Source organism: Rhinolophus sinicus, linkage group LG03, assembly GCF_036562045.2.
Source record: "Rhinolophus sinicus isolate RSC01 linkage group LG03, ASM3656204v1, whole genome shotgun sequence".
NCBI lineage: Eukaryota > Metazoa > Chordata > Mammalia > Chiroptera > Rhinolophidae > Rhinolophus > Rhinolophus sinicus.
Genome location: NC_133753.1, coordinates 95,891,263 through 95,914,034, shown reverse-complemented (window position 1 = coordinate 95,914,034; position 22,772 = coordinate 95,891,263). Strand labels below are relative to the sequence as shown.

The window sequence follows — 22,772 nt, the reverse complement described above, 5'->3', positions numbered from 1 at the left end:
TTACATCATCTATAAATCCCATTGTGTGTTCACCACCCAGAGTCAGTTCTCCTTCCATCACCATATATTTGATCCCCCTTACCTTCATCTCCCCCCCCCACCCCCCCACCCCCGGTGTTGTGAATTTTTAATTGCTGACATGGGCTTGATCACTGTGTGTAATGCTAAGTATGCTTGTTTGATCACTTTGATTTCTTAGTTCTAGAATGGGATAGAGGAGCTTACTAATAGAATCTCAGATCAACTCAGTGTGGATACAAGGAAACAGGACAATGTGTAGAGACCAAAATGGCTGACTAGATATTTCTTGAGAGAAGCGCAAATCGATTTAGTGTAGGAAGAGCATGCCATCAGTTTCCATGAGAATTCTTAGGTTAAATGCAGGTCAAAGAAAATGTAGCCCAGTATTTCAGTTTGGGTATGAGGACATAAGCAGAAGCAGAGTTCATATTCAATTCATGAGAAATGGTGAAAAAATGAAATGGACAGAAAGACCACACAGATCTACAAAACAGAAAAGAAAAAAGATCTTTCCTATCATTGGGGTTTGTTGCCCTCTCTCTTGGCTTGAAGCACTTCTATTTTGCTTAAAGGTTTATATAGTCTAGTCATCTTGATGAATGCTTAGAGTTTTTAACACAACCTTTTAGCTAGACCCTTCGATAGAGTTGTTAAAAGATAGTACTATTTGTTATAATATTAGCTACCATTATGTAGTGCCTACTGTTTATTAGGTGGGTACTATTATTTTTATTCTAGTTTTATATATAATGCCCAAAGCTGGTATTCAAATCTTAGCACTCTGGTTCCATAATTCTGGCTTTTAACCAAAAGCTAAGCTGGGGGATTGTTTTTGACTTAGTTCTTTTTAACTGGATAATGTATGAGTAAGTTAGTATTTTTATCTCTTGTACCGTGTTTCCCCAAAAATAAGACCTAGCCGGACCATCAGTTCTAATGTGTCTTTTGAGCAAAACGTAATGTAAGACTGGGTATTATATTATATTATATTATATTACATTATATAAGACCCGGTCTTATATTAATTTTTGCTCCAAAAGATGCATTAGAGCTGATGGTCCAGCTAGGTCTTATTTTGGGGGAAACATGGTATATATGTTGTAGGGCTGGATAATGCATTTTGTTGATGTGTTCTATATTTTACAAAACAAAGCATCACTTGCTCTGTGGATCATTAAACCAAAGACTTTGGTTAAATTGCTTTTGAAGAAGAAATGTACTCCGTTGTAAACTGAAATTTTCTTACATTTTCTAGAAGTCTAGATTAGACATGGGGGAGCCACAAGAAATGCCTCAAAACATCTATAAAAGTACAATATTACAGTTCATGTACAATGTGTTCAAAACTACTTGGGAGTGGGTGGGTGATTCTTATTGATTTACTACTCTGAATGTCATAATTTTGGGCAGTGTGGTGGAATTATAGATCAGAAGACTAGATTCTAAGGCATGTTTTTTTTCTTCTTTCAAGTCTCAGTATTCTCTTCTGTAATTTGTGATGTAATGGGTGCGGTTTTGATGTAATTTCTGGAAAATTTAGAAACCTTACACCTCTTTGCCATCTCCTCTATTTTATTCTTCCTTTCTCTTCCTTCTCATATTTTTCCACTTAAAATGGATTTGCTGAAAATAAGAGATTTGAGGCATTTTAAATATTAAGTGTTTTATTTATTTGTGTATCAGTGGTACCTAGTATGAGATGGGTACCTGGTGACTATTTGTTAAATTCAACTGAATACAAAATCAGTTAAGTAGATAAAATTTTTTGAAAAAATAAGATAGAAATAGAAAAGTAGCAAAGATGCTTTGGGAGGAAACATCTTGAAAATCTTGATTACTGAAGTTTCACCTCTAAATTTTGTCCAAAAGTAGTACATAGGCACATAGGATGTAATAATTGTCCTGCAGGATAATAAGTGCTGTAATCAGATATAAGGTAAAATAGTAGTAGAAAGGATGATGTTGATTAGAACTTTCAGAAAGTCTGCAAAGATTTCCCAGGGGTGATTCTGGAATATAGTTTTGAATAGAAGGGTGAGCTCACAGCATTGCCAATGGAGAAATGATATTTTAAGCAAAAATAACACTATCCTTTAAACTGTGAGGCATGAAGTGGATGGCTGAAAATAGTTCATTATAGCCAAAATATAGGATATAAGGATGCAGGTAGGAAGAAAGATAAGTTTGATGAAATAGCCTAGGGTCAGATAGTTGTGGGCCTTATATATCATGCAGAGATTAGAATTTTTCTTTTAGAGAAGGAGGAAGCATATTTAGCAGAGGATTTGAATTAGAACTGTGGAAGATGGACTGAAAAGAGGCGAACTGGAGCGAAGGATGTAATCTGGGAGCCTGCTGAAGTAGTGTGGGCAAGTGATTCAGAGTCCTGAATCAAGGTTTAGTGTAGAGATAATGGGGAGTAATAGACAGACCAAAAGAGGTGATCTAAAAATATATTTCCCGTTGTCATTTGTAATACTGCTGTCTCCCCCCCCCCCATCTTCCGCCTCGCCTCCTACCCCCATTCCGATTGAAGCCGTTGTTTCTCAGTCTAGTTGTGTAGGACACAGCTGCTTGTATCATGCTGGTATTATGAGTCTTGTGCTCCCCCCGGCTGAGGAAGTCGTACGCCAGTTGTCATCGGTTGGCCCCTCACGGCAGCCCAGGGCAGCTCAGGATGGTTGCCAGCCACTCACGCTGGCTGATGGCCACTCATGCTACTGCTGTCTTATTACCCTTACTTGTTCAGAATTATCCTTCAGGTCATTGATTCATAAGTAAATTGAATAACAATTGTGTATCAGGCACTGTGCTAAGCATTGAAGATAGAAATTTAGAGTGCAGGGATCTTATTTGAGGAGATCATAATCTAGTGAGTTTTTCTTTTGTCGATCCCGCTTCTGGGGATGTTAGACTAGGAAATTTTGACCAAACTTGCCTTGAAGAACACCTGAAAAAACAACAAAATATATTTGAAGGCATTTGACTACCTTCAAATAAGTAAAGTTTTATAGGGCTTAGATCTATAAGCTCTAAGAAGGAAACCCTTTGTACAGATGAGGAGGAGCCCAGCATTTGGGACTGTTTTTCTCTTAGAGACAGTTTTCTATTTTGGTAGAGGGATGCTGAGTCTCTGAAAGAGTCAGGCTTAAGAATCTGAGAAGCTGAAAAGGTTTTTTTTTCCAGGTTCAAGAGCAAGGAGGAGCCCCCTGGTAACCTCCACAGGCTTTAAGTTGAGATCCCAAAGTTAAAACAACTTTATGTTTATAAGTAGACATACCAAAAATATGGAAAAAACTTCAAAATTGACATATAAGAAATACAAAATCCGATTCTATAGCTATTACAGAAATTGAATATGTAATTAAAATCCTTTCCATAAAGAACATTGTAAACCAAGATGGCTCCACTGGTGAATTCTACTAGCAGTGAAAGAAGAAATAATATTAATTAGTATCAGTTTGAGATAAATCCTAATGTGCAATAGTAAAAAAGGGTCAAGCCTTAATGCATTTTAGAGATCCAGGATAACATTGATACCGAAATCTGTTAAAGATATTGGAAGTGGAAATTAAAGTCAATTTCACTCATAAACATAGACACAAAAATTTTAAATGTTAGCAAACCAAATTCAGCAAGATATATAAAACGATAATAATACATCAGAACCAAGTGGAGTTCTTTCTTGATGTGTGTTAACATCTAACCACCAATCAATTTAATTCATCTTTTAACAAAACAAAGAAAAACCTCACGATGATCTCAATAGAAGTATAAAAAGCATTTGATAATATTACATATCTATTCATGTTAAGAAAAAATCCTTAGCAAACTAGATATAGAAGGGAACTTCCTCATAAAGGACATTTACAAAAAACTTAGCAAGTAATATCACAGTTAATTGAAACAGACTGAATGTTTTCTCCCTAAGATTGAGAACAAGGCAAGGGTGTTTCCTCAGATTTTTTTTTTTTTTTTTCATGAACATAGGCATGGGAGGACATCCAAATGGGCAGTGAAGATGGAAAAGATTTTTTACTTACTTGTCAGCGGGGAAATTTAAAACCCCAATGATATACCCCTAGGCATTCACCGGAATGACTAAAATGAGAAAGACTGATAATTCAAGTATTACAGAAATACCATGCACAGGAAAGTCCCATACACTGGTGGTGGGTGTATAAATTGGTACAACCACTTTAGAAAGTTGTTTGGCAGTATCTATTGAGGTTATACAGATGTAGTTTCCACTCTCAAAATGTATATAAATGCACACCAAAAGTTTTGTGCAGAAATGTTCATAATGACATTATTTTTAATGGCCCATAATTGGGAACAACTGTAATATCTATCAGTAGTACAATGAGTGAATAAATTGTGTGCACTTTACAGCAGTGGTTCTGAATGATTTTTCCTTCCCCTACCCCTACTGATAGCATCAACATCACTGATGAACTTGTTAGAAATGTAAGTATTGGACCCCATCCTATACTTACTCAGAAATTCTGGGCATGGGATTCAGCAGTCTGTGTTGTAGCAAGCCCTCTATGTGATTCTGTTATACATTAAAGTTTGAGAACTAATGCTCTGTAGTGGATTTTGGCATATTTTTTCTGTAAAGGACCAACTAATAAGTCTTTCAGTTTTTTGGGCCATACGGTCTCAACTTTGCTATTACATTGAGAAAGCAACCATTAATAATACAGAAATGAGCAAATGTGGTATTCCACAAACTCTACCCTACAGCGGTTACAATGAATGAATCCTACAACACGATGTGTCTCTGAAACATGATGTTGAGTGAAGAAATGCCAGGTGAAAAGACTATATATACTATGTATTGTTATGATTCTATTTATATAATATTTCTATTTTATTTTCTTCACTTTATTTTATTACTTTTAATTTTTATTAAAAATATAGCTAACATACAATATTACGTGAGTTTCAGGGATACGTCATAGTTGTTCAACATTTGTATACTTAAAGAAGTGATCACCATGATAAATTCAGCAACCATCTGAGACTGTACCACACTATCACAATATTACTGACTATATTCCCTATGTTGTACATTACAGCCCCATGACTTACTTGTTTTTTACCTGGAAATTTGGACCTCTTATACCTCTTCACTTTTACCCGCCTGTTTAATTTTTCAATTACAGTTGACATTCAATATTATATTAATTTCAGGTGTACAGCATGGTGGTTAGACATTTATATAATTTAAGAAATGGTCCCTCTGACTAGTCTAGTACCCACCTGGCAATATACATAGTTATTACCATATCATTGACTATATTCCCTATGCTTTACTTCCCCATGACTATTTTGTAACTATCAGTTTGTACTTCTTAATCCCTTTACCTTTTTCTCCCTGCCCCAACCCCTCCCATGTCACCCCAACAAATCTAGTGCTCATCTGACACCATATATAGTTATTGCAATATTATTGACTATATTGACTATATTCCTTATGCTGTATAGTATACCCCCATAACTACTTTAAGAACCAATTTGTGCTTCTTAATTCCTTCCTCTTTTTTCACCCACACACCAACCCCCGTCCCATCTGACAGCCATCAAAATGTAGCTTTGATTTACTTTATTTTGTTCTTTAGATTCCATATATAAGTGAAATCACATTGCATCTGTCTTTCTCTGTCTGACAGTCCACTCAGCACAATACCCTGCAGGTCCATCCATGCCACTGCAGATGGCAATAAACCATTCTCTTACATGGCTGAGCAACATTCCATTGTATATATGTACCATCACCTCTTTATCCATTCTTCTATCGACAGACACCCAGGCTGCCTCCATGTCTTGGCTATTGTAAACAATGCTGCAATGAACATATGGATACAGATGTCCCCTCAAAGTAGCATTTTGGGTTTTTTCAGATAAATACCCAGAAGTGGGATTACTCGGTCCTTCATTGTCTCTTCTTACAGCCTTTGTTTTAAAGTCTAATTTGTCTGGTATAAGTGTTACTCTGCCATCTTTTTGTTTGTTTGTTTCCATTTTCATGAAATACCTTTTCCATCCCTTTATTTTCCCCTTGTGTGTGTTTTTCAATCTGAAGTGAGACTCTTGTAGGCAGTAAATAGAAGGATTTTGTTTTCTTATCCATTCAGCCATCCTGTGTCTTTTGATTGGAGCATTTAATCCATTTACGTTGAAAGTAATGGTGGATAGACATGTAGCTATCGCCGTTTTATTATTCATAATTTTGGTCTTTTTTCTTTTTCCGTCTTAAAGAAGTTCCTCTAACATTCCTTGTAATATGGGTATGGTGGTGATGAACTCCTTTAGCATTTTCTTTTCTGGGAAGCTCTTTATTTCTCCTTCAATTTTAAATGATAGCTTTGCTGGGTAGACTACCCTTGGTTATAGTCCTTGCTTTTCATCACATTGAATATTTTCTGCCAATCCCTTATGGTCTGCAAAGTTTCTGTTGAGAAATCAGCTGACAATCTTATGGGAGCTCCCTTATGAGTTACTAGTTACCTTTCTCTTTCTGCTCTTAGGATTCTCTCTTTGCATTTAACCTTTGCCATTTTAATTATAATGTTTCTTGGTGAAGGCCTCTTTGGGTTCATCTTGTTTGGAACTCTCTTTGCTTCCTGCACTTGTATGTCTATTTCCTTTGCCAGGTTAGGAAAGTTTTCACTCATTATTTCTTCAAATAGGTTCTCAATCTCTTGCTTTCTTCTTCTTCTGGTACTCCTATGATGTGAATGTTGTTATGCTTGATGTTGTCTCATAGGTCTCTTAACATATCCTCAGTTTTGGGGGTTCTTTTTTCTTTTTGCTGTTCTGATTGGTTTTTTTCTGTTAACTTGTCTTGCAAATTGCTGATTAGATCCTCTGCCTCATGTAGTTTGCTGGTGGTTCCTTCTAGTGCGTTTTTAGTTTCAGTAATTGTGTTCTTCACTTGTAATTGGTTGGATTTTTTGTTTGTTTATTTGTTTAATGGTTTCTGTGCCCCTTTTTATGCTTTCTATCTATTTGTTGAAGTTCTCACGATAGCCATTGTTTTGAACTCTGGTAGGTTACTTGCCTCCATTTCATTTAGTTATTTTTCTGGAGTCTTCTGTTCTTTCATTTGGGTCATATTTCTTTGTTTCCTCATTTTGGCTGCCTCTCTGTGTTTATTTCTATTTACTGGGTAGATCTGCTGTGTCTTCTAGTCTTGGCTGGGTGGCCTTACCTAGTAGGTGCCCTGGAACAGTCTTCCTGGTCACCTGCTCTCTGGGTGCTTCACAAATGTCTCTTGTGTGCCCTCCTGTTATAGTTGAGCCTTGGTTACTGTTGGTATGTCAGTGGGTGGGTTTTACCCTCATGCTGACTGGCTATGGGGTTCGGCCATGTCCACAGCTTCGGGCTACTGTGTGGGAGGCTTACCCTACTGAGTGGGATTTGCTCCAGCGGGATTCGCCCCAGTGGGCTCTGGTGCCTGTTGCGATCAGCTTTTGTGTGTGCCACTTGTGGGGCTAATTGGGCGGTGCTCTGTTGTGGTCTGAAGCCAGCCTCCAAGTAGGTTGGTTCTGGGGCCTCTTGGGAGGTGCAGGCCTAGGTCACCTACTGCCTGTGGCCAGTTGGGGTACTACTACCTGGTAGCACCTATGAAGTGATTCACAGTTTTTCGTTCCCTGTGGGAAACCTGGAGGTATATGGGAGAGGCCACGCTGTGAACAGAGCATGTCTGCCACCAGTACCGGGCCTGGGGTAGCTCTGCAAAAAACCAGGACATCCCGAGACCTCCTGTCACCTGCCAGTTTCCTTAAGGTTCAGCCACTCATTAAAGCCTCGTGTGGTATGCAAGTTGCATGAGACAGGGTCTCACGGAGTCATTAGAGTGGGAAGAATTGTGGTAACCAGTTTATGTAGATTCTAGTTTGGTGCCAGTGCTGAGCTTGGAGCTATCAGCAAAAGTCTCAGAGCACACCGAGGCCAGTCAACACCTGCCTGGGGCCCATGGACTTCAGTAGTTTTCCAAGAAAGAGTGCAGTGTGGCTGGGGCTGGCTGCTCTCAAGAAAGTGTCTCTGGCCTTTTGGAAGTTGGGTGGGGTGGGGTCCCAGGGGTCAGCAGGGTGGAGCTCACCAGACCAATTCAGGTTCAGATTTGGCCTGTTGGGGGAAGGCTCAGCACAGGAAAGATGGCACTTACCTGAGGGCTGCAGGGGAACAGGACCCCACACAGGGAAAATGGCAACTGTTTTCCTCTCCTTGGCCCAGAGCCACACACCTTAGTCTATCCCCTGAATGCCTTTAATGCCCACCAAGTCACTATCCCTCCAGGAGGCCAGTCTGAGTGTCTGTGAGTGAGTGCATCTGTGCACACGTGATTTGAAAGACTGTCTAGGTTTCCTGCAGCCTTCCATTCTACTTGGATGGTCCGAATCCCTGCTGTTTTTCACAGCCAGATGTTGTGGGGGCTCCTCTTTCTGGCACTAGTACTCTGGGCTCGGGAGCCTGGTGTGGGGTTGGAGACCCTTGCTCCTCCTGTAGGAATCTCTATGACCAAGATCTCCCTTTTGAGTCTCAACAGCCACACAGTGGTTTGGGGTCAGCCCATTAGGCATCTCCATTCCTCCTACCAGTCTCCACATGCTTCTTTGTTATAAAACTTCTGTTCATTAGACTTCAGGTGGTTCTCCAGGTTGATTGTTATATAATTTAGTTATAATTTTAATGTGCTCATGGAAGGAAGCAAGTACCGTCTTTATTCTGCCATCTTGGATCCGCTGTATATAATATTTTTAAACAGGTGAATCTTGCCAAAGGTATCAGAAGTTAGGATAATAGGGGAAAAGCTAAAACCATTCCCCTTAAGATCAGGAACAAGGCAAGGTTGCCCACTTTCTCCACTTCTATTCAATATAGTGCTGGAAGTTCTAGCCACAGCAGTCAGACAAGAAAAAGAAATAAAAGGCATCCAAATCGGTAAGGAGGAAGTAAAACTGTCATTATATGCAGATGATATGATACTATATTTAGAGAACCCTAAAGACTCCACCAAGAAACTATTAGAGCTGATAGATGAATTTAGTAAAGTAGCAGGATACAAAATTAATATTCAGAAATCAGTTGCATTTGTATATACCAAACACAAAACATCAGAAGGAGAAATTAAAAAGCAATTCCATTTACAATTGCTCCAAAGACTATAAAATACCTGGGAATAAATTTAACCAAAGAAGTAAAAGATCTGTACTCAGAAAATTATAAGACACTGAAGAAAGAAATGAAAGAAGATACAAATAGATGGAAACACATACCATGTTCATGGATAGGAAGAATTAATATAGTTAAAATGTCCATACTGCCTAAGGCAATATACATATTCAACGCAATTCCTATCAAACTACCAACGACATTTTTCACAGAAATAGAACATATAATCCTAAAATTTATATGGGATAACAAAAGACCCCGGATATCTTCAACAATCTTGAGAAATAAGAACAAAGTGGGAGGTATAACAATACCTGACTTCAAATTATACTACAAGGCTACAGTAATCAAAACAGCATGGTACTGGCATAAAAACAGACCCATAGATCAATGGAACAGAATAGAGAGTCCAGAAATAAATCCATGCCTATATGGCCATTTAATCTACGACAATGGAAGCAAGAATGTATGGTGGGGTAAAGACAGTCTATTCAATAAATGGTGCTGGGAAACCTGGACAGACACATGCAAAAAGATGAAGCTGGATCACCTCCTACAAAAATAAATTCAAAATGGCTTAAAGATTTAAATGTAAGATCTGAAACCATAAAATTCCGAGAAGAAAATATAGGAAGAAACTTCACAGACATTACCCGGAGTAAGATTTTTACTGATATATCCCCTCGCGCGAGGGAAGTAAGAGAAAAAATAAACATGTGGGATTACATCAAACTAAAAAGCTTTTTCACAGCAAAGGAAACCATCAATAAAACAAAAAGGGATCCTACTGAATGGGAAAAGATATTTGCCAATGATATATCTGATAAGGGGTTAATATCACAAATTTATAAAAACTCACTCAACTCAACTCCAAAAAAACAAACAACCCAATTAAAAAATGGGCAGAGGACATGAAGAGACATTTTTCTAAAAAGGACATACAGATGGCAAACAGACATATGAAGAAATGTTCAACCTCACTAACCATCAGAGAAATGCAAATAAAAACCACAATGAGATACCACCTCACCCCAGTCAAGATGGCTATCATCAATAAATCAACAAACAACAAGTGCTGGCGTGGATGTGGAGAAAAGGGAACGCTGGTGCACTGTTGGTGGGAATGCAGATTGGTGCAGCCACTATGGAAAACAGTTTGGAGGTATCTCAAAAATCTGAAAATGGAACTACCTTATGATCCAGCAATCCCACTCCTAGGTATCTATCCGGAGAAATCCAAAACTCCAATTCAAAAATCTTTATGCACTCCTATGTTTATTGCAGCACTATACACAATAGCCAAGACCTGGAAACAACCGAAATGCCCATCAGTAGATGACTGGATTAAGAAACTGTGGTACATTTATACAATGGAGTATTACGCAGCCATAAAGAAGAAAGAAATCTTACCATTTGCAACAACATGGATGGACCTAGAGAACATTATGTTAAGTGAAATAAGTCAGAAAGAGAAAGACAAATACCATATGATCTCACTTATATGCGGAATCTAAAGAAAAGAATAAGTGAATGAACTAATCAGAGACAGTTTTGGAAACATGGAGGAAAAACTGAGGGTTGCTAGAGGGGCGGGGGGGTGGGGATAAGGGGAAGGTGAGAGGTTTAGAAAATAGTTGGTAACCACAAGATGGTCATGGGGTTTTGAAAATTAATTTGGGGAACGTACAGAGGGATAGTGGATGGGGGGAGGGGGGTTCACACAGTGTGAGGGATATAAATGATAAACGTCTAAGTTTTGCTTTGTCTTGTGCACCTGAAACTAATTAAAAAAAAAAAAAGTTAGGATAATTAATTTTAGGCAAGAAGATTTGAACTGTCATTGGGAAGAAAGGATAAGGAAGGATTTTGGATCGCTAGTAATGTCTATAAAAATCCATACGCTTGTATTACCAAGTACACTTGCTACCCATGCTGTGAGAAAGAGGAAATGGAAAAAACAAAAACAACTTTCTCAGCACCGCTTTGAGGTGGCTTTTATGTAGCAATTACTTACTTGTGAAATTTTTAATTAAAAGGAAAGAATTAAGCATTTATCTTTCCCAATTAGAATAACTATAGTGTATATTAAGGTCTTTTTTATTTACAAGATGATGATAATAAAGAATTATAAAAGTACAAAATCATTATTTTGCAAAACCACCATATTTGCAGAGAAGTGTGGAAGCGTTATCAGGGAATACTAAAACCATCATGTGAACAGGATATTTACTTGGTGCCTAAATCACTGCAGTGTAGAAATGTATCTCGTTTAGATTTTCAGGGGCATCTTTCTGAAAAGCAGTCTAAAGTAAAAACATGACAGGGATAAATGAAAGAATGTTTCCAAGTACAGAGAAATAGTAAGGAATATGGGGGCTTCATAAGAGGATTCTGAAATATTGCTCCAGTTTTTAAATCTTGGAATTTGAAAACTTTTTTTTTTAAATATTCTAAGAGTTTTAGTTTTGCCGAAGTTAAGTGTGTATGAATGCCATATGACTTATACCAGAGATCACTGGAGGTGATGGTTCTCCACTTCCCCAGATAATTTTATTAAATTCATTGTTGATGATGAAACAAATAATTGGTCCTTTTTTATGAATTAGAGTCTTGTGGGAGAAATTAGGCTTCCTTGTTTTATATTTTTCCTTAGTGCAGTCATCAGACGGTGTGGATAAACCAAATCCAGCCCTAAATTTTGATCTGAATGGTATCACAAATAGAATTCTAACCAAAAAGTTTGGTTGCATGTACTTTTTAAAGGAAACATACATACATAGGTCAAGATTTTATACAACTGAAATTGTACATTATTCCATTGCGTGGATTAATGATTTTAAAAAGAAAGGTTTAGACTATTTTCTTAAGCTTGGTAAAAACTTGTCTGTCTTTGATGAATAAATTGTTAATTTGTTATTTACTAGGAGGAATATAGAACTGAAGGTATCAGCTGGCACAATATAGATTATATCGATAACACCTGTTGCATAAATCTTATCAGCAAGAAACCAACAGGACTGCTCCATCTTCTGGATGAAGAAAGCAAGTGAGTATTATTCTTTTCAAATTTGTTTTTGACAATTTGGGCTTTTCATGTTTTCTTAAGTCCTAAGCTTTCTTTTTACGTTATTAAATAAAGAGCCAAAGTTTCCCTTTTATGCATTTTTTCATGTGTTTCTAGGAAAATTGGATGGACTTCACCATTGAACTCATTTGAAAATTTTTTTTCCAGATTTCTTTTACATAGCCACTTTGATGTTAAATTTGTTGGCATTAATTTGTTTTACTGTTGTGTGTTTCTGTCTTCTTGAATTGAGTTTTATATGTGCAATGTGTTTGCTATTTTCATGTTTAGCAGAAAAGCACATCAGGATAGATTAGTGATGCTGCCACGGCTCTGCAGGTGGTAAGTGGCAGCATATTCCAAATATTTACCATCCTGTGTTAACACTGTTCAGTATACCAAACCTATCTATAAGCTTCAGAAATAAAGCTTCATGTAGCATCCTCCAGAGTGTTCTCAGTGCTCTATAAAGTATTCTTTATTGTTAAGTTATCCTAAAAGACAGCAAATCTAAAATTGGAGAAACTGAAGTGATGGAGAGTGTGTGGGTTTTCTATGATTCTTTAGTAAGATGTTTAGAAATTGAATTAGATCACCTGATACCTTGCTTAATATTGTACTCATTAAATTAGGATATAAAATAATGGGGATTTACTATTATAGCTAGGCTATTCACACATCATGTTTGTGTGGGACAATCTAATGTTTATGACTGTTGTCCAGTTTAATTATTAAAGATGCCTTCTTTTACTCTCAGAATATCCTGGTTTGTATGGTAAGTTTTGTCACGCTATTAGTATGCCATAAACATACAGAATTGGTATATATATTAATATGGCAGAATGCAAAATATATTGGAGACTGCTAACAGTTATATCTACCCCCTCTATCACTGGCCATTTCCAATTTCCACTGTAAGTGAAGAAAACACGGTTAACACAAATAATATTTTAATTTTATGGCCTCAGTTGTGTAAAAGGTTCTTGTTTTGCTCTATGTGGTCTGAAACACAAAATTGTAAGGTTAGTAGTTCTTAACTCTGCTTGAGTACCCTATCTCTTGTGTATTTTATTTTGGAAAGCTTCATAGGTAGTTTGGTATTCACTGTTGAGAGTCATTATGGTTGATATGAAATGGTAAGCAGTTCTTTTTGTTTGAGGTACTTTTTGGTAACAAAAAGAACAAAAATGTTTTAAGCAATTCTAGAAACAGATCATATAGGTACTAAAGGATGGACTTAAGATTCTTTTCAATACCCTCCAGATATTTCTGACTAATTGTCCTGTGCTTTAATGTATTGTCCTTTATTGCTTTCCGTTAATACCTGGACTGCAGAGTTAGAATTTCAGGGTTGTATCCCATCTATATTAACTACCTTTGGTAAATCTCTTAATATCTTTGGTCCTCAGTTTTCTGGCATGCAAAAAGGAAATGATGAGGAATGATAATGTCTGCTATATGAGGTGTGATCAAACAATATGGTGAATGTTTAAATTAAAAAAATTTATTACAGTAAAAGACACATTGCCATTAATCCCCCTCAAAATACTCCCCCCTCGCTTTGAACACACCCATCGTTTTTGGCACTTTTTAAAGGGGTTCTGGAAATCCTCTTTCATGAGTGTCTTTAGTTGCGCTGTCGTGGCTGCCTCCATGTCCGGAATCATTTTGACTTTGGGGAAGAGCCAGAAGTCTCATGGTGCCAGGTCCAGTAAATAAGGTGGATGAGGACACACCATAATGTTTTTATTTAACACATATTGCTGTATACCAGGAGCATTGTCATGATGGAGGATGATTTAGGGCACACTTTAAAACACACAACTCAACTGTAGCTCACACCTGACTGACTGCACTGAACAAGTTGAAACTTGTCACACGCTATTACTAAGTTTTAGTGTGCCGCTTCCTGTATTGACCATCCCTGCCTTTCTGCTGGGATCGCACTCGGCTGCAGCATTTACCGTATTTGTTGATCATAACAGAAAGGCTTCGTGTCACACATTGCTTCTGGTATATGGCAATTTCTGTCAAATAAAAACATTACAGATTACATCACAGAAATGGTGGCATGAGGAATGCTTCTTGAAATCTCCCCTGGAGGTTACAACAAACTGAACATCTGTAATTCAAGAAGGGATACCTTAAACAATACACAATCACTTCTGAGAGATCCGCACATTGAGTCACCTAAAGGTGGGAAATTGGGTGATCAGGGAAGGGGGAAATGCAGAGACCAGGGCCGTGGGCTGCGGGACACAGTCTGGAGCTCACTGTGGTCTTGGGAGAGGGAAGAATCCAGACTGTAGGCACACTCCCTGTGGTCCAAAGTCCTACCTGAGGGATCAGCATATAATATAGCTGAACTCAGCATTTGGAGCTGAGGCCTTGGGTGAGAACTGTAGTTTAAGCCCTAATTGCCCGGCAGAAAACAAAAAACAAATACACGTAGTCCCGCCGACTTCCCCCACCACCAAGAGTTTGTCCCATCCCCACCCTCCCAGTATTAGAAGCAGGCTCCAGAAGAAATGGTAACAGTATCAGATTAAATAACAAAATCTACAGCCCTGAGAACTGGGGCGACAGATCCACAATGTGACTAATTCTAGTGATAGGGAAAGAGCTCTAGGGACTAGACAACTGTGGCCTGGTCGTTGCCATTGCTTGGAGTCACAAACACACCGGCCGCTGTCATAGGCCACCCTGCCCCCACCTTTCTGGTCAGTTCCCTGCGGGGGCAACCAGAGCCACTGAGACACATAGGCGCTGCATTGGACTGCAGGGATAGCCTTGGGAGTTCTGAAGCTCAGAACTCTTTTGCCCTCTGTATCTTCCCACAGAGGCAGTGTTCTGAGTAGGTGACCTACTGACAGAGAAGAAGCCCACCTTCAGGAAACCCCCCGTCACATGAGTAGCTGGAACAGTGCAAGAGAATAAAACACTACAGTGTGAGACAAGATAAAAGGCTGCAGTGGGAGGGAAAATAAAACATTCCAGCAACACCTACTGGAAAGCAAAAGAAAGACCTCTTCATATCAACCTACTGCAGAACCCACTCCTGTAGGTGTGTAAGAAGCGAAGTAATTATTCATTAATTGCCGTGAATAACCAAAGTAGCAAGGCAGCCCTGAAAGAAAATGAACTTAAAGACATAGAAATATGTGACTTAATTGACAGAGAATTCAAGATTGTTGTGGAAAAACTCAATGAGATGCAAGAAAACACAGACAGGCAGTTTAATGAACTCAGGAACACAAAGGACAAAGTGAATATTTTACCATTGAAACATTAAAAAAGAATCAAACAGAAATTCTGGAGATGAAGAACTCAATAAAAGAAGTGAAGAATGAAATAGCCTGCTTAGGTAATAGAGCTGATCAGATGGAGGAAAGAATTATTGATATCGAAGATAGAAATCTGGAAATGACACAGATGGAAGAAGAGAGAAGCTTGAGAGTTAAAAGAAATGAAAGAACTCTACAAGAACTTTCTGACTTCATTAGAAAGAGCAACATAAGAATAATGGGCATACCGGAAGGCAAAGAGACGCAGAAGGCAACAGAGAGTATATTCAAACAAATAGTCGATGAGAACTTCCCAAACTTATGGAAAGATCTTGAATCCAAAAAAGAAACAGAACACCTAATTACCTCAATCCCTACAGGTCTCCTCTAAGCCACATTGTATTGAAGCTATCAAAAATTAATGACAAAGAAAGAATTCTCAAGGCAGCGTGGGGAAGTAAAATGGTAACCTATAATGGAAAGCCTGTTAGACTATCATCAGACTTTTCAGCAGAAATCCTACAAGCCAGGAGGGAGTAGAATCAAATAATCAAACTATCGAAAGAGAGAAATTATGAGCCAAGAATACAAAGATATCCTTTCAATATGAAGAAGGAATAAACAACTTTCCAGACATACAGAAGCTGAGGGAATTTTCTAACATATGACCTGCATTACAGGAAATACTGAAGGAGATTATTTGACATGATTATAAAAAAGCAAAAGAATACAAAACCATGAGCAACATTACGAATAGACAGACAGAAGCAGGAAATGGCAACCCTGACACAAAATAGGGCTGTATACACTTAAGCATAACACAACGGGTAAAGAAGATAAAAACACTTTTTAAAAAAAGGAAAAAGAAAAAGACAACTTGCTACTGTAACTCAGAAATCAATTCACAGGATGTATGGGGACAACTTGTGACAAAGACATAGCAGGGGAGAGAGTGAATGTCTGAATCTGCAAGGGGGAATGGAGACAAGAAGCATGCTGAAGAAAAAGGATTATTGTAAATATGGAACTTTCTTTTACATAACTTTAATGGTAACCACTCAAAAAAATCCAGAATGGAGCTATATAACATAAAAAAAGAAGAAACAGAGGGAATAATAATAGAATGCTATCACACTAAAATAACAGACAGCAACAAAAAGGCAAATAAACAATGGAGATACTGAGATATCAGAAAACAAAAAACAAAATGAATCTAGGAAATCCACATATATCAATTATCATTCTAAATGTAAATGGACTGAACTCACCAATAAAAAGGCACAGAGTAGCATATTGGATCAAAAAACAAAACCTACCCATATGCTTTCTCCAAGAGATGCATCTCAGCTACAAGGATAAACATATTGAAAGGGTGGAAATCAATACTCCAAGCAAATGGTATCCAGAGAAAAGCAGGCATAACCATACATCAGATTAAACAGACTTCAGGATAAAATAGGTAAAAAGAGACAAAGATGGACATTTTGTAATGATAAAGGGGACAAGAGAACACGAAGACATAACACTTATCAACATATATGCCCCCAATCATGGAGCACCAAAATATACAAAGCAACTACTAACAAAACTAAAGGGAGAAATTGAACAAAACACAGTAATAGTAAGGGACCTAAATACATCATTGACAGCTCATCCAAACAGAAAATCAGTAAGAAAATACCAGCCTCAAAAGACACATGTAAGAGGAGACATCAAAAGATACATAGATACAAATAAGAATGAAAATACATCCTATCAAAATTGTTGGGATGCAGCGAAAGCAGTAATAAGAGGGAAATTTATATCATTACGGGCCTATCTCAAGAAAGTAGGAAAATCCCTATTCCACAACCTCATGTTACACTTCAAAGAACTAGAGAAAGAAGAACAAATGAAACCTAAAGTCAGCAGAAGGAAGGAAATAATAAAATCAGAGCAGAACTAAATGAAATAGAGAATAAAAAGACAATAGGAAAGAGAAAAGTCACAAAATCAGAAATGAAAGAGGGAAAGTTACCACGGATGCCACAGAACTACAAAGAATCATCCAGGAATACTCTGAAGGACTATATGCCACCAAATTCAATAACCTAGAAGAAATGGACATGGTCTTAGAAGCATACAGCCTTCTTAGACTGAATTATGAAGAACTGGAAAATCTAAATAGACCCATCAACAATAAGGAAATGGAATCAGTCGTCCAACACCTTCCCAAAAGCAAAAGTTCAGGACCAGATGGCTTCACTAGTGAATTCTAGCAAACATTCAAAGAGGATCTAACACCTGTCATTCTGAAACTCTTCTAAAAAATTGAAGAAGAGGCAGTACTTCCTAATTCCTTTTATGATGCCAGCATTACTCTGATACCAAAACCTGGTAAGGGTAACACAAAAAAAGAAAATTACAGACCAGTATCTTTGGTGAATACAGATGTAAAAATCCTAAGTAAAATTCTAGCAAATTGAATACAACAATGCATTAAAAAGATTATACATCACGATCAAGTGGGGTTCATCCCAGGGGCACAAGGATGGTTCAACACACACAAATCGATCAGTGTGATACACCACATAAACAAAATAAAAAATAAAAATCTTACGATTATGTCAATAGATGCAGAAAAAGTATTTGACAAGATACAACATCCATTGATGATTAAAACTCTTCATAAAATGGATATAGAAGAAAATAACATAATAAAGGCCACATATGACAGACCCTCAGCTATTACCATAATTAACGGCGAAAAACTGAAGCGTTTTGTTCTTCATTCAGGAACAAGACAGGGTTGTCCCCTATCATCTCTGCTTTTCAACATCATATTCGAAGTTCTAGCCAGAGCTGTCAGGGAAGAGAAAGAAATAAAAGGCATCTGAATTGGGAATGATGAAGCTAAATAGTCACTTTTTACAGATGACATAATTATTTAGAAAACCCTAAAGACTCCACCAAAAAGCTATTAGAAACAATAAATAAGTGTAATAAATTTGCTGACTACAAAAGCAACGTACAAAAATCCATTGAGGGCCAGCCCGGTGGCTCAGGTGGTTGGAGCACCGTGCTCCTAATGCTGAGGTCTCCGGTTTGATTCCCACATGGGCCAGTGAGCTGCGCCCTCTAACAGCTAAGATTGTGAACAACGGTTCTCCCTGGAGCTGGGCTACCGTGTGCTGCCAGGAGTGGCCACCGTGAGTGGCTGGCAGCCAGCATGAGCAGCCATGGCCTGCTGTGTGCTGCCATGGGCTACCGTGTACTGTCATGAGCAGCTGGTGGCCAGCGTGAGTGGCTGCAGTGAGGGTGAGTGGCCGGCAGCTATTGTGAGTGGCTGACAGCCAGCGAGAGCTGTTGTGAGCTGCTGTGAGGGGCTGACCAACGACTGGCAACTTACTGCCTCAGCCGGGGGCAGTGCAAGGCTCATAAATACCACCAGCATGGGCCAGGGAGCTGTTTCCTACACAGCTAGACTGAGAAACAGTGGCTTGAACCAGAGTGGGGTGGGAAGGCGGAAGAAGGGGTGAAAATAAATCCATTGAATTCCTATATACTAACAATGAAATTAAAAAAATAAGAAATGAAGAAAATTTTTTTTTTTTTTGTAATTGCAACAAAATGAATAAAATACCTAGGATAAACTTAACAAAAGCTGTGAAGGACCTACACACTGAAAAATATAAGACATTTTTAAAAGAAATTGAAGGAGACACACAGAAATGGAAAGACATTCTGTGTTCATAGATTGAAAGAATCAACATAGTTAGAATGGCAATATTACCCAAAGTAATATATAAATTTAATGCAATCCCCATCAAAATCCCAGTGATATATATATATATATATATATATATATATATATATATATATATATATATATATATATATTTAACTTATGTATGTATGTATTTATTTATTTATTTTACTCGGTAACAGTGTGTTTTTCCAGGACCCATCAACTGCAAGTCAAGTCATTGTCCTTCAATCTAATTGTTGAGGGCGCAGCTCAGCTCCAAGTCCAGTCACCGTTTTCAATCTAGTTGCGGGGGTGCAGCCCACCATCCCATGGAGGGAATCGAACCAGGAACCTTATTGTTAAGAGCACGTGCTCTAACCAACTGAGCCATCTGACCACCCACCAGCAGTGCAGCTGCAGTTCAGCTCAATTTGTTGTCTTCAATCTAGTTGTGGAGAGCACAGCTCACTGGCTTATGTGGGAATCAAACCGGCAACCTTGTTAAGAGCACACGTTCTAACCAACTGAGCTAACTGGCTGCCCCCCAGTGACATTTTTTTAAAGAAATAGAACAAAAAATCATCAGATTTATATGGAATCACAAAAAACCCTGAATAGCCAAAGCACTCCTAAGAAAAAAGAATAATGCTGGGGTATCACACTTCCTCACTTCAGCTTGTACTACAGAGCAGCAGTAATCAGAACAACATGGTATTCGCAGAAAAACAGTCACAGACAAATGGAATAGAATTGAAAACCCAGAAATAAACCCACATATATATGGGCAGTTAATTTTTGACAAAGGAGCTAAGAACATACAATGGAGAAAAGAAAGCCTCTTCAATAAATGCTGTTTGCAAAATTGGAAAGCCACGTGTAAAAGAATGAAATGAGACTGCTATCTGTCACCATATATCAAAATTAACTCAAAATGGATCAAAGACCCAAACTTCAAACCTAAAACAATAAACTGCATAGAAGAAAGCATGGGTACTGAACCTTGGGTTCAGAGAGGATTTTATGAATTTGACCTCAAAGGCAAGGGAAGTAAAAGCTAAAATAAATGAATGGGACCATATCAAACTGAAAAACTTCTGCACAACAAAAGAAACCATCAACAAAACAAAGTGGCAACCAACTGAATGGGAGAAGATATTTGTAAACGATGCCTCCCATAAGGGGCTAATATCCAAAATATACAAGGAACTCATACAACTCAATGACAGAAAGAGTCCAGTTGAAAAATGAGTAGAGGACATGAACAGATACTTCTCCTAGGAAGTCATACAAATGGCCAACAGATACATGAAGAAATGTTAAACTTCCCTAGCTATTAAGGAAATGCAAATCAAAACCACAATGAGATATCACCTCACCCCTGATAAGATGGTTGTTATCAACAAGACAAGTAATGACAAGTGTTGGAGAGGCTGTGAAGAAAAAGGAACCCTCATACACTGCTGGTGGGAATTTAGATTTGTGCAGCCGCTGTGGAAGGCAGTGTGGAGGTTCCTCAAAAAATGAAGAATAGAATTACCAGGTGACCCAGCAATCCCTCTTCTGGGTACATACCCAAAAAATCTGAAAACATTTATCTGTAAAGATAATGTGCTCCGGTATTCATTGCAGCTTTATTTACAGTGGCCAAGACATGGAAACGACCAAACTGTCCTTTGATAGATGGTTGGCTAAAGAAGATATGATATATACACAATATCTTCTTTACTCTGCCATAAGAAAGGAATATTACTCTGCCATAAGAAAGAAAAGATTAAATACTTGCCTTTTGTGACAACATGGATGGATCTTGAGATCATTATACTAAGTGATATGACAGATGAAGTCGAGAACCATATGACTTCACTGATATTTTGGATATAAAACTGAAAGCAACAAAGGAAAAAGACAAAGAAACAAAAACTCATAGACACAGACAACAGTTTAGTGGTTACCGGAGGGTAAGCGGGGTGGGGGATTCTAGAAGAGGGTAAAGGGAGTCAAATATATGGTGATGGAAGGAGAACTGACTCTGGGTAGTGAGCACACAGTGTGATAGGCGATGTATTATGGAAATGTACACTTGAAACCTATTTGATTTTACTAACCATTGTCACCCCAATAAATGTAATTAAAAAAAAATTACAGTGTGTCGTCATCCACCTTATTCACCGGATCTGGCACCCTGCGACTTCTGGCTCGTCCCCAGAGTCAAAATGATTCAGGACATCAAGGCAGCCACGACAGTGCAGCTAATGACACCCCTGAAAGAGGACGTCCAGAATTGCTTCAGAAAGTGGCAAGAACGATGGATGAATGTGTTCAAAGTCATGGGGAGTATTTTGAGAGGGATTAATGACAATGTGTCTTTTGCTGTAATAATTTTTTTTATTTAAACATTCACCGTATATTTTGATTACACCTCGCATATCTTAAGGTGGTTGTGAACATCAGTTGAAATAGTGGATATGTAATTAAAACGTGTAGAACAAAGAGGTCTTGTCTCGCCTGTTATTTTTTAAGCAAAATTTCATTGAGTGCACATCTTATTGTTCAAACACTATGTTTCTCTTGACAGTTGGACCCTCACACAGACATAAATATTGCCCAGCAAAGAGAATGTCACCTCCTTGTTGTTATCCAAAAGTTTGTGGAGTTAAGCCACATGGCCATAAATTACAGGGAGACAGATTTTTTTTTTAAAGGAGGGCCCAGCTCACAGTGGCCCATGCGGGGATCAAACAGGCAACCTTGGTGTTATTAGCACCACGCTCTAATCAACTGAGCTAACCGGCCACTCACAGGGAAACAGACTTTGACTCAGTGTAAGGAAGAACTTTCTCATCATTAGATGTGATTAGCAGCTCCTTCATAAATTGATTAAATTTCCCATTATAGTAATTATTTTTCATCTGTCAGGGTATTATTATAGGTAGGAGACTGGACTGAATAACCTTGATAATTGTCCCTTTAATTCCGTTTCTGTATTCAGTCCTCCATAAAAATTTTTAACAAACCACTTTATGAGTCAGTCCTCTTGTTATAACTTCCCTTATAAATATACAACCTTTGTCTCTGCTTTAATATCCTAGAAGATGCAAAGGCATGAAATATTTTTCCCTCTTCCATGACCTTTAAAAACGCCTTAAAAATAAATTAGTCGTATTTAGGAAGAGCCATTTGGGGAATCATTAATTTTGAGTATTTGTCCTTTAAAAATATTTCATCATATAGGGAATATATAACATGAAAGAAGTCCTTAGCGGTATTCCTTCTTCATTGAGTATGTTTATAGTGCTTTAGGTGCGTGGGTTTGAAGTCAGAAGTCTTGTTTAATCTTGTCTCTGCTGTCTACTGGCAATTTGATCTTGGGCCAGTTATTTAAGCTAGATTATAAAGGATGCAGAGTGGAATTTAGAAAGGAGGAGTAGTTTAAACAAAGTTAGGTATGAGTAGGGTATTAAGAGTGTGACGGTCAGTCTTTCCTATAGTACTC

At 38.0% G+C, this 22,772-nt stretch overlaps 1 protein-coding gene across 17 annotated transcripts in view; it reads left to right on the top strand.

Annotated features, from left to right (window-relative positions):
• MYO9A (myosin IXA) overlaps positions 1-22,772 on the top strand; it is a 265,178-nt gene that overhangs the window by 91,413 nt on the left and 150,993 nt on the right. For all 17 annotated transcript variants that reach the window (XM_019735965.2, XM_074328221.1, XM_074328215.1 and 14 more), the window contains one exon: positions 12,129-12,250. In XM_019735965.2, coding sequence (XP_019591524.2) covers positions 12,129-12,250 — 122 coding nt within the window. The remainder of the gene's footprint in view (positions 1-12,128; positions 12,251-22,772) is intronic.